Source organism: Gadus macrocephalus, chromosome 7 (assembly GCF_031168955.1).
Source record: "Gadus macrocephalus chromosome 7, ASM3116895v1".
Lineage (NCBI taxonomy): Eukaryota > Metazoa > Chordata > Actinopteri > Gadiformes > Gadidae > Gadus > Gadus macrocephalus.
Genome location: NC_082388.1, coordinates 22,286,194 through 22,298,433, shown reverse-complemented (window position 1 = coordinate 22,298,433; position 12,240 = coordinate 22,286,194). Strand labels below are relative to the sequence as shown.

The 12,240-nt window shown below is 41.6% G+C and overlaps 1 protein-coding gene across 1 annotated transcript in view; it reads right to left on the bottom strand.

Moving 5' to 3' along the window:
- Positions 1 to 4,119: 4,119 nt before the first annotated feature.
- bsna (bassoon presynaptic cytomatrix protein a) overlaps positions 4,120 to 12,240 on the bottom strand; it is a 76,065-nt gene continuing 67,944 nt past the window's right edge. Inside the window, 4 exon segments of the mRNA XM_060056497.1 lie at positions 4,120 to 5,862; positions 8,856 to 8,990; positions 9,839 to 10,118; positions 11,122 to 11,185. Coding sequence (XP_059912480.1) covers positions 11,145 to 11,185 — 41 coding nt within the window. The 3' untranslated portion in view covers positions 4,120 to 5,862; positions 8,856 to 8,990; positions 9,839 to 10,118; positions 11,122 to 11,144.

Below are 12,240 nucleotides of genomic sequence, written 5' to 3'. Positions count from 1 at the left end.
CAAGAATCTTTGTCTTCACCCAACATTTTTTTACATGGAAGCCAGCATACCCCTTCCCGTTGAAGTTTTTTTGTTTTTGATATCATTTCGTTTTACAAACACAACATGTTTAGAAACTCTACACAGACCAATGTTTTTTTTTGTTTTGTCAGAATACAACCTTTTTTTTTTCTCTTTTTTTTTACATAATTTTGAACAGTCCGCACGAGCCAGCCACATACGTACACAATGCATTTTTTTTTTTTATATTAAAATCAACAAATGCTCCTTTTGATATTTCTTTTGTTCATTACATAAAAGCACAAGGTAGGGCAGGAGGATGGTGGCGCCACGCCTGTCCCGTGCCCGTGACATGTGGACTGTATGTGTGTGTGTATGCAGGACATTTACATGTTGCACAGAACATGTCTCTTAGTGGGGCATTCACTCTGTGGAGCGGACTGTGGCAGCAGCTTTCTGTTTTGCTATATACACTGAGAAAGGCTGCCTGAGAGGTGAGAGGTTAAAGGTCACCGTTTGTGACATGGGTAGGGGGGGAAGGATGAGGACACTTCTCTACATCATGCACTTGTCATTTTAATTCATCGACTACTCTTTACACGTGAAGGATGAAAACACTCCCGTATGCTTTAAAGTGAAACATGGAATTTTTACCTTTATTTTATTTCCCCCCCCGTGAGAATTGTGTTTCCCTGTAAAATCCTTTCTCTTTTTCAAAAAGGTATTAGGAATCTTTTTTGGGGCAAAAAATCGGTCATGTATTGTTCTCTCTTGTGTACGTTTGGACCAACAGTGGTGTCCCACCGAACAACATTTGAATCTGACATTGTAGAAAGAATTGTATGTGGATGCATTTGTACCAGCTTCTCAGATTCCTACCCGAACACAAAGTCAGTCAGCATTAGTAGAAAAACTCGGGAGCCAATTTGACTTGGAAAAAAAATTAAAAAGGATCCTACACTCTACGTTCTCTTTTTACGATCAATATCAACTCTACATTTCAGCATGCAAAACTCACATCCACACTATTTGTTTAGCTTTAATTTGCATCCTTTTATTGCCTAATAGTGCCAGCTCGCCAGTCAAAGAGCACTCGGTGTTAAGTAGCCTGTGGGAGCGAGCAGGAGGGAATTTGGAATGGCGGACAGCTCTGTTGTAAAGTCACTGATACAACACAGCATAGCTCTAGTCTACAGAGAGGCTGTTCACTCCTGGGACAGAGGCCTTGACTAGAGGGAGGCAACAGCATGGCTTTCTGACCCACCACCAGTATTGTAGTTTTAAGCCCTTACTGCTATATGCATATTTATTTCACCCTCCATGGCTGTATTTACACAAAAGGACAAAAGGAAAAAAAAAATGAATTCTCTGTGCACAGCTCTAATTAGGTTTGGATTTTAAGAGTTTTTTATATAAATAAGTAAAACAAATCTCTGTGCCTGCGTAAAGCCATTCATTATCATGTGTAGTCCTTTAAGCACATCCGTCACAATGTTGCATGTAGTCTGTGCTTTCCTGAGGCAAAAGTGATTGTAAAAACATGTTTGTACAAACCTCCAAAAACATACAACAGGAATTAGGAATAAGGTAGGAATTTGGATATGATAACTTAAAACGTTGCGTACAACTTTAACAAAACTGTATTGTATAATTTCTACGGTGAGATCGTTCACTGGGTGGCAGTTGGCTTGTGAGTTGCTTAAGGCCTGTAGGAAGGAACCAGGCAGTTCCACTGACTAAAGACCATGATCCTGATTCTTACAGCAACGCAAACATCCGGTATTCAATCCAATGGTTGAATTATCAAACAATTGATTGTGTTTTCAGGTATGCATTTATTCTTACTATAAATGATGAACGAAACCTAGTTCTGAATTATATCTGGTTAGAAATTGAATATTTCTTAGTATTTAATAGTTTCTTGATGTCATACTTCAATATGCCAGATATCAAAGAAAATATTCTGGGGTTCAGGTCTGGAAAGTCTCCTATATATCCATCTGTATGATAAAATTATATTAAAATCTTGTAAAAAATACACTCACAAAAATAACTTTAGATATTATCTTTTGTACCCTTTTTCTTAAGTCATGCTTAAATAAATCCATGGTCAGGTAATGTTGGCTCTATACATTGCCTGGTCTATTTGAACCTTTTGATAATAGATAAATAAATTGTTGTATTCTTGTATTTCTTGTATCACCAACTAATGTAGCACGCTGTCAATATTAAGAGGATCTCGTAGATTTTCTATAATTTCGTCTTCACTAGTGTTCACGCAAACTCCTGAAAGCATTCAGATGATTTCATTTGGAGTGTAGAATGTGTCAGCCATGTTGTACTGTATATATTAATTTTTTTCTTGCACACGCCCACACATACACATGCAAGCACGCACACACGCAACCCTTTCTTTGACTTAGGGAATGTCTTGAAAAATAGATTATGGTCATTATCCTGTGTTATGTTAGAGATTTCATAAATATTTCATATTCATTTGATAAAGGCTATTGGATATATCATCATCAGATCCTATTGGCTGTCTATATATAACTGCTGTTGTGGTTTGAGTCCCACCTTCTGTTAAAGCAGGATGAAACTACATCCCTTATTTTCTTCTGCTGATGAACCCTGATCGCTGTGGTGACAACGCAGTAAATATATGAATCTCTATTCTGTATATCTATATATTATATATCTATATATCATATCCTGTTTTTTATTAATTTTTCTTTGAATTAAATAGATCATTCAAATACTGGTTCCTCTTACGACACCACATCTGTGTGGATTTGAAAAAAACATTTCCTGGCATTTCGTGCCACGTGTTTCTCTGTTTGCGCGCCTGCCTCTTCGCTTGGCCGTGTAATACAAAGTCTCTAGTATTTAATAAACGGAGCTGAGAGTGAGCCGGGTGCGAAGGATCGGTATGTTAAGTTTCTTTCTGATAACTCTCTGGTAATCGACGCTGTCAACCTTCAAACAAATAGACAATCAAAACGTATAAATATACGGATGCAACGGTTGCTTTTCCCCCACCGACCGATGACTTGCATACAAACACAATTGCAACGTTTCCTCGTTAGTTATAGATTAGTTATAAAGGCGGTGTTGTTATTAGTAGGCGTGGCCATGTGGTCGTTCCCTCTTCCACTGGCTCTGTGTGTTTCTCCATGTTTTTCCATTCGGTTCATACAATTCGCTAATATGATTCATTGCATAGAACATCAAAAATGAGAGGTTGCCTATAGTGTGACCATCAAATTAGTTACATTATTCATGTGGGTTGGTGTTTCCATGTCAAGCGGTAATTTCAGAATAGTGTAGCCATAGAATCCCATCCCGCCCCCCCCCACACAGACCCACACACAGGTACATTAGTACATACAAACAATAGGAGAAGAACAATAGCCAGGTGACTTTGAGGTTTTCTGTGCCGGGTGGCATGCAATAGTTTCCCAGCAGGAGAAGACAGATACTATACACTGTACAGTATATAGTTTACAGTATACAGTATGTAGAATACAGCATACTGCAGAAGTTGATGGGTTGTTGGTTAAAGGCCTCACGATGTTTGACCTAGAAGGATACACTTTGAGTACCAAACCGCATGTCCCACAATGCACTGCAGGGACAACAGCAGGGAGAACACTGACCTGAGAAGTTTCCATGACAACTGTCTGTGAGGCAGAGATCGAAGTTGATTTTGCAGTTCTGGACACCGGCAAAATATACGTTTGAAGAAAAGAAAGCAAGCAAAAAAAAGGCAAGTGGATAAAAAGAGTCTTCTGGTTCTGGTTTCAAATCGATGCTGACAACATTTCAGAGTGTGTAACACACACACGCACACACACGCACGCACACACACATACACATACACACCATGGGGAGAGTGAAGACATGCTGAAGAGAACCATCTTGGAGGGTCAGAAGAACCATATCTCTGGCAAGAGGAACCAGGTCCATTTCCATGGCAACATGTGACTGGTCTGCTGTTTCATTGGTAAAGTAGTCTAACTGGTCTGATTTTCCGGTGCCTCTCTGCTGTCCTGCAGTGCCTTACGATAACACCCCAAACAACGGGCATCCGGCTCTGATCAGCGGATTGGCCGATACGAGAAGCCGACATGTCTCGTCATTGGTTGGATGGGACGATCTGGGCGGTACCAAACTCTGTTTACAGGTGAGGCCTTTTTTTTTTTAACCCAGCGGTACAAAGCTAGGTTATGTCCCATAGTACCTTTTAACTTTTAACTAGATGTGAATGATCCAACAGTGGTGAGTTAGAGAGGCAGAGGCAACACGTTCCTGAACCACTATCTTTTAAAATGACACAGAGTTGTGCTCTTAAACTTCCTTACTTGTCCACTATTGCTTTAAGAATTATTGATAACATATCCAAAAGTTTCATGATGGTAACAAAATAATCTTAACCCATGAATAAAAATAAATAATATCTTAAATAAGTACAAACGTAACACAAAATCCCAAAAATATAAATTAAACTTTTTGTTACCAGTGTTCCATCTGATACACAGATAAATAAGTGGCACAATTAAAATATGCTGTATCATGGGTAAACATGAAATATATCAAAATATGTCAGTATTTTCTCAAAAACAATATAAATAATAATGTGATTTGATGATTAAGGCGATATAACTGAACTGTAAAAAATGAAAAAAGCAAAATTGAAAAAAATATTGTAACAAAACAATACAAATAATTGTATCATATTCAACAACAAGAAGAATATCTCAGACCCAAATGTTGTGGGGCGGTTGATAAAACATCATCACCACGAGCATTGTGGGTAAACGTTATCTGAATGGCTTGTAATGGCTGACAAGAATCTGTCCACAATGGCTCCATTCCAAAACACAACTCTTGAAGATAATGGCTACTCCTGCGGCCACATCCCTGTAGCTTGACAATTCCCCACTTTCCCGACCTTTGAACCTTTAAAAACATAAATCCTCTTCTCCGCTTGTGTTTTTTCCATCCTTATTCTACGTGTCTCCTCAGTTTCCCTATGGCCTAGGTCATGATGAACAGTGTTAGGTCTTGGATATAAAGTTCCATGCATTCCAAATTCCTCGATTTGTTTTCCACGATACACACTATACTTGTTTAAAGACATGACGAGAAGGTTATGAAGAGGGGATAAAGGAAAGATCAGACGATGGGGTCGGCATTCAGAAGAGCGATGCGGGGAGGAGGAGGAGGAAGAGGACGAAGAGGTTCCATTCTGGAATGTAGAGACAGATCAAAGCTCAAAAGAAAGACACCTCATCCGTGTCTCCGTCCGATAAATCGTCGTTTGCGTTCTCCATCGCCGTGTCCAACAATCAGCGATGAACACAGAGGTCTTTAGTACCAGAAAAACCCACCGTGGAATTCATTCCTCGTTTGGCTCTTTGAGAGGAGAGAGAGAGAGAGAGAGAGAGAGAGAGCGAGGAGGAGAGCTATGCCATTGTTGTTCTCTAGACCGAGTGTCCTCAGGAGGATCCCAGCGCATCCTCGTGGTTATCCCGCCTGGTAAACTTCCGTCGGTAGGATCGAGACGCTGACCACGAACGCTCCAGCGTTACGTTTTCGTTTCACACGGGCCGGCTGCAGCCCAAAGGAGAGCTCTCCTGGGGCCACTCCCGGGGGGGGATGGAAGACACACAGAACATGCAGGCTCCCATTCTGCGCTTTGTTGTTTTTCTGATCTGGGGTAGCAGCACATGGCTCCTTTAGGGGGGGGGGGGGGGGGGGGGGGCGGATGGCGGTCCAGAACATTCTTTGGCTAGAGAGGCTTGAAGGTGGGCGTAGTCGTGTCCCAGAAGATAGAGGTTGACCGGGGGTCCTGGTTCTGATCTGTGGAAGAAGAGACACGTTATTGTGCGTTCTTGCAGTTGCTGCTTTCATGTCAAAGAGGCTTTCTATATGCTGCACACAGACAGGACCACTCAACGTTGTAGCCCAACAAGTGTTGGTATACATTAAGTGTAAAGGTACAAATGTCATTGGAGTCAAAGTACTAAAGTCTCAGTGTACACATAATCAAATAGTCCAAAGTGAAGCCTTCGCCGTTGCATGTTGCAGAGACTGAGATAGGATGATTCGCCAACGTTAAGTGGCTGTCAAGACCCTTTTCTTATGTAATTGTATTACCATTATGTTCCCTAATTGAGTGTGTATCCATTTATTTGACTTACCCTGAAGCCTCCTGTGCCAGCTGTTATTAAGTCACACTTACATACACAGTATAACGTCTCTCCCTTAGCCAACTCATACAGAGCACAAGGGTCACATACAATTCTAACATCATATATTATAGACCAGGGACCGCATTCCCTCAAAACTGGCAAGAACAGAGGCTGATTGCATATTCAAGCAGTAAATACTCAACACAATAGCTAATCATGTAGACAGGAAACTATCCGAGCTGCAGTCATTTAAACACAATTCAAACTCTGCTAAGAATTCAGAAGAGAGAGAAAATTAGTAAACTATTTAGTTTATAATCCAACCCTATCCTGGAATATTTGTAACCAATTCCATTAAGCTTTCTGAGATCTTGGTTACACAATTTATCTTAGCGTTTCTATATGAGCATGCTTGATAAAAGTCAAATCTCTACACTTTCAAAACCCCTGTACTGGTATTTGTTTTGTATTCAAACCTTATAGTAAACTCAATAAAAGATGAATACCTGTTTTGGCACAGAAGGAGAAGCATATATTTTAGAAGAATCCAAGCCTGGGCCCTAACTAGACTTAGCTTACTAAGGATGTGTCTCCCTGGCTAGCTGCTCATTAAAAAAACGTTCTACCTCGACTAGAAGAATATCTCTCAGTTTAATTTAATTAACGTCATTTTAGCACGTTTTACGCACATCAACAGAGTGCTGTAACTCTAACAGAGATGGTCATTTTTTGCAGCATTCAATATCATTTTGCTGCCTTTGGTCTTTTATTGGACAATACTGTAGCTTATGATATACGAAAGATGAATCAAATTCTCACAATGAAAATCAATATTTCTTGTCAACCCCTAATGTCCTTTTTCCATCTGACTAACTACTGAGGTTTTCTGTTGCCCCTGGGAAATCTGCAAAATGATGAAAAAGTAGATGCTGAATCACTAAATCACTCAGCAGGCTAAATTGCATAACGTTGACGTCAATAAAAAATGAACTTTAAAAGTCACATATTAAAGTTGAACTTAGAAACATCAGAGAACCTTTAGTCAGTATCTTTATTTAGGCCTTTTCAATGCAGGTTCAAGTCTGACCATAGCTCTATCTGGCATCCTCTCTGGTTTTAAACGGCATTGTTTCACCTCTGGATGACAGACGTTCTGTAGACCTGTCAGAAGCCTTTAATAGCGTGGATCGCTGCAGGAGATACCTCTCTGGAATCATGTGCTTGTATTTTTTATGATGATGGCACAATTTCATTCCACATAGTTGCTGCTATACTGTTTTGCTTACTCTGTACGATCCACCATTGGAAATGTGCAGAAATGCAAGTTATACACCAGATGTGTGTATTAAATGCTTATTGAGAAAATAATTTAGATTAAGACAGGAATCATGGGACTAGTATAGAGGAAGTGTCGCGACAAAAACATCTTGGAATTTGGGTTGAAAACAAACTTTAAAAAAATAATGGAAATGTCGGAAAACTGTACAGAAGAATGACAGCTAGTTTTCTCCGCCAAGTATTTTCTCACTCTCTCTCACTCTGAGATATTACCTACGGTAACAGCTGTCACAACTCCTGTGTTAGAACTCATCAAAGCTGACAGCTTTAACACACACACACACACACACACACACACACACACACACACACACACACACACACACACACACACACACACACACACACACACACACACACACACACACACACAGAGACACACAGAGACACACACACACACACACACACACGGTTGCGTTCAACGTGTCAACCATGGGGGGTCTTCACTGCCAGTAACCCTGCAGTCATACCACCAGCTTCAGTCTGCGACTCACTCAGTTCAGACGCTTAGCGTGTCACCAGAGTGACATCAAAATAAAAGTTGAGCAGAATGCAAATGGTATGCAAATTGTCAGCGGCCCCCGTTCTGGGAGCACCAATCAGAGGGCATTGTGTGTGGAATCTCTTCCCCTCAATTTGTCCCTAGTTCCCTTCTCTTTGTATTCTCCGTAACAGCACTTTGACATTTTTTTCAGATTCAACATATCTTTAAAACGCCTCCAATATGAATGGGAACTATTCAGCGTCCGGAGAGGTAAATGAGGCCGACTGATTCTAATAGCGCCACACACTGCTGTGCAGCCCATTGCAAACATCACTCCAGATCCGCCCCCTAATTCAAAGTCTGTTCCAGCTCTCCAACCCCGTGGTGTTCCCTTGTAAACAGATACTCTTTGGGACTCCCACATGGATGGGGTGGAAGCGCTGATTAGCACACCTCTCCGCCTCAGACCATTAGGCCTGCTGTTTGGCAGGTCAATAAGATATCAAGGGGACAGGGCACCACCGCGCGTTGTTTATCTCTGTGCATTTGGCCTGAGTTCCTCGTTAGGAGGCAGAAGATAACAGGCCCCCTCCTATCGGGACTCCGGGTGGGGCAGACGGAAAAGGGGGGTTTTTTGTAGCACTTGTTTAGCAACGGGAATAGAGTGGGGCTGGTGAGCCGACGGACAGCTTGTAAATGAAAGGCGTTGTTTGTGATGGAAATGGATTTACTTTCTTTCGGTTCGCGATATTGAGATCAATGTGCAGAACCCACGTACTCTAAGAGATGTTGTCAGGGGGAAATGTTCCATTCAGTGTGGATCTGGGCTCGACACTTACTGTCTGGCCTGCCAGAGAGAGCAGGGGATTCTCTCTGCCGGCGTACGCTCAGGCCTGGGACATGCAGTATCCTGGGTGTGTACGTGTAGAGGGGGGTGGGGTGGGGGGGGGGGGGGAGGGGGTTCTCTTTGTTGGCTGCAAGAAAAAGACAGAGTTATAAACCTTTTGATAATTGTTTATTTTATTCATTCTTTTCTTTAATTCTAATAATACTGATTAATTGGATTTCTATGGTGCTTTTCCTAGCACCCAAAGACACTTGTTTGGGGATCACCTCTACTAACTCATTGACAAAAAATAGTGTTTTGTAAAACATGTCTGACCCACCCAGCCATCAGATATAGGGATCTTTTACGTGTTAATCTCAAGGTATTAACAAACAGCCTGCTATCACAAAATAAAAATGCCTTCTCCAACTTCTGCTAGACATGTTTCAGTTTCATCTAGGGGCGGGGCTATATTGCTATTCAGGCTTTGGCTATCTCCTGCGCCAATCACTCCCACTCGCTCCAATCGGATTAGCGGGGCGTAGGCAGAATGTTTGATTGTCGTAAGCTGCCTGGTGATGAGGAATTGTATGAATTTAAGATGTAAATAAGACAACACGGACCCATGATCAGCTTGATCAACTTGTGTGTAATGTGATATGTGCATGCAGCTATCCGTAAAGGAATACGAGTGAGGAGTGTTGTATATGGATATAATGTAGAATACGATATGGTAATATTAGATGTTGTTATTGCTCCCCTCCTGGTAACCCAAAGCTTCCAGTAACAAACAGGTCAACCATGCAATAGCATGCATTGAACCCATCGAGGGACATTTTAGTCCATATAAACACATTGTATGCTGCATATATTCAACATAAAATGACAATTTATGGGGACATTTGGTGGAGGATCAATCCATAGCAATACTATGTAACCTACTTCATCACATCTGATATTTTAGTGTTTGGTTTTCCTTAAGTAAGTAGCACTTACCAGTATGCTGTGTTCTCCCGTTTCCCTCTTGTATATCTTCTCTCTCCCATAGACTCTCTCTGGCTCTCTCTCTCCCTCTCACACACACACACACACACACACACACACACACACACACACACACACACACACACACACACACACACACACACACACACACACACACACACACACATACATATACATATACACACACACAATCTCTCTCACTAAACAAAAACTGGTATGAATTCCAAAAGGTTTTTCTGGCACAACTTCCTTTGTCTGTTATTACACATATCTGTGAGGAACAGAAACATACACACACACACACACACACACACACACACACACACACACACACACACACACACACACACACACATTATGAGTCAGCTGTATAAACATAATGTTCGTGTCAAACATGTCTTATTCTCTTTTTAGTGAGAACTGATGCCGTGTCTGTCAAGTGTGCACCAAAGCATCACAGTGTGTGCACATTAGTGCTCATCAGAGTGTAAATCAAACTAACTGCTCTGCATAGTCCCAGCCAGCAGTGGCCCCTGTGCTGACAAAGAGGACACGTCTGTCTGACTCAAAGCTTTTTAACAGACCAACAGCCTGTCCTTCAGTATTACAGTAAAGGCAGTCCGGGGGCACTTGAGTGCTGGAAGAGAGTGATGTAAAGGCTGTTGTCTCCTTATGGTTAACCGGCCAGCACCTCATCATCGATTTAAAATGTTTTGCCTGTATGTATGTATGTATGTATGTATGTATGTATGTATGTATGTATGTATGTATGTATGTATGTATGTATGTATGTATGTATGTATGTGTGTCAATTATGGCACCCATTGCACTCCTGATCATCCCTGGAAGGAGGGGTCCCCCACTCTGCGTTCCTCCTCAGGATCTTTTCCTTGCTGATTAAGGGAGTTTTTTCTTGCCTTTTTTGGGGGGGCTCATGAATATTTGGCCTGTTAAGCCCTTTGAGACTGTAATGCGATTAAGGGCTATACAAATACAATTGAATTGAATTGAATTGGTCTGAAGTAATCTGGGACCCAACAGTCCTTCTGTGTAACAGCAGAACTTCTAGAGGGGAGAGAGAGTACAACAGACCCTGGTTCGGACATCGAGAAGCCCAAGGGGCGGGAATAAGGCCTGTTTCCTGTATCGTTGTTGTTGATTCTGCCCGGGGTTCGACTGAGGTGTGACCAGGGGATGGGGGAACACGCCTTCCATTGAACTCTGTGTTATGGACAGTGCTTGTGAGAAGGGTTAGGGGTTTCCATACAACGTACCTTCACCTCAGCACCTCAGCCCCTCACCACATGGAGGAAAACTTCTTGCCGAAACCACTGAGGGCTGTAGAGGAAGAGAGAGGGAGAAGGGAAGTTGGAGCAACATCTTAGTATGTAACATCTTTCTGCTAGCATTACTTGCACTTTAATTCACACTCGTACACGTCTATAAAATCTCAGACTTTTGCTGCTGATGCTCGTGTTTATAGGCTTCTACTGTATTTATCTTCATGTATCTATCAACAATGTTCTACTGTCGATGCTGTTCAGACTGAATTTATCGTATTTATTATATATATTACGCTACACATATGTACATGCTCTGCACTTCACTGCTCTTCATGCACATCTGGTTAGATGCTAACCTGCCTTTCGTCGACTCAGTACTTGAACTGGGACGACATTGTGCAATGACAATAATGTTAAATCTAAATCTAGGCGTGGCGTAAATAATGCTAAGCCAAAGTACACTTCTAAAAAGTGTTTGGTTTAAGTTTTGAATGATGCATTCAAAGCTTAAATGAATGCATACAGCAAAATTCAAACACTGTATCCTGTTTCAGCAATACATTTGTACATTTGGCGTCAGAAGCGCCACACTGCCCCCTTGTGTTCACTTTAACGTGACATGGAAGTATAAATGGCAGGCGTCTCTGGAAAGACACAAGCCCCTTGTCTGAGTCACGATATGGAAACGTGCTGAACAAAGAGCTGTGAATCAGCTTCAAATATAGGATGCATCATGTCAGTGGGAGCAGTATAGGCTAAGGTGAATGGTGTCAGTGGGAATAGTCAATATAGTATACTATACTATATTGACTATTCCCACTGACACCATTTACCCTACACCTTAGCCTATACTGCTCCCAGTGACACCATGCACCCTACATCTGAGCATATACTGTATATACTATACTATAGTATATACAGTATAGGCTAAGATGTAGGGTACATGGTGTCACTTGGAGCAGTTTGGTCTATGACGTAGGGTGCATGGTGACATATAGGCTGCCTGGTATGGAGATGTAGGGTGCATGGTGTAATATAGGCTGCATGGTGTGGAGATGTAGGGTGCATGGTGTCATATAGGCTGCATGGTGTGGAGATGTAGGGTGCATG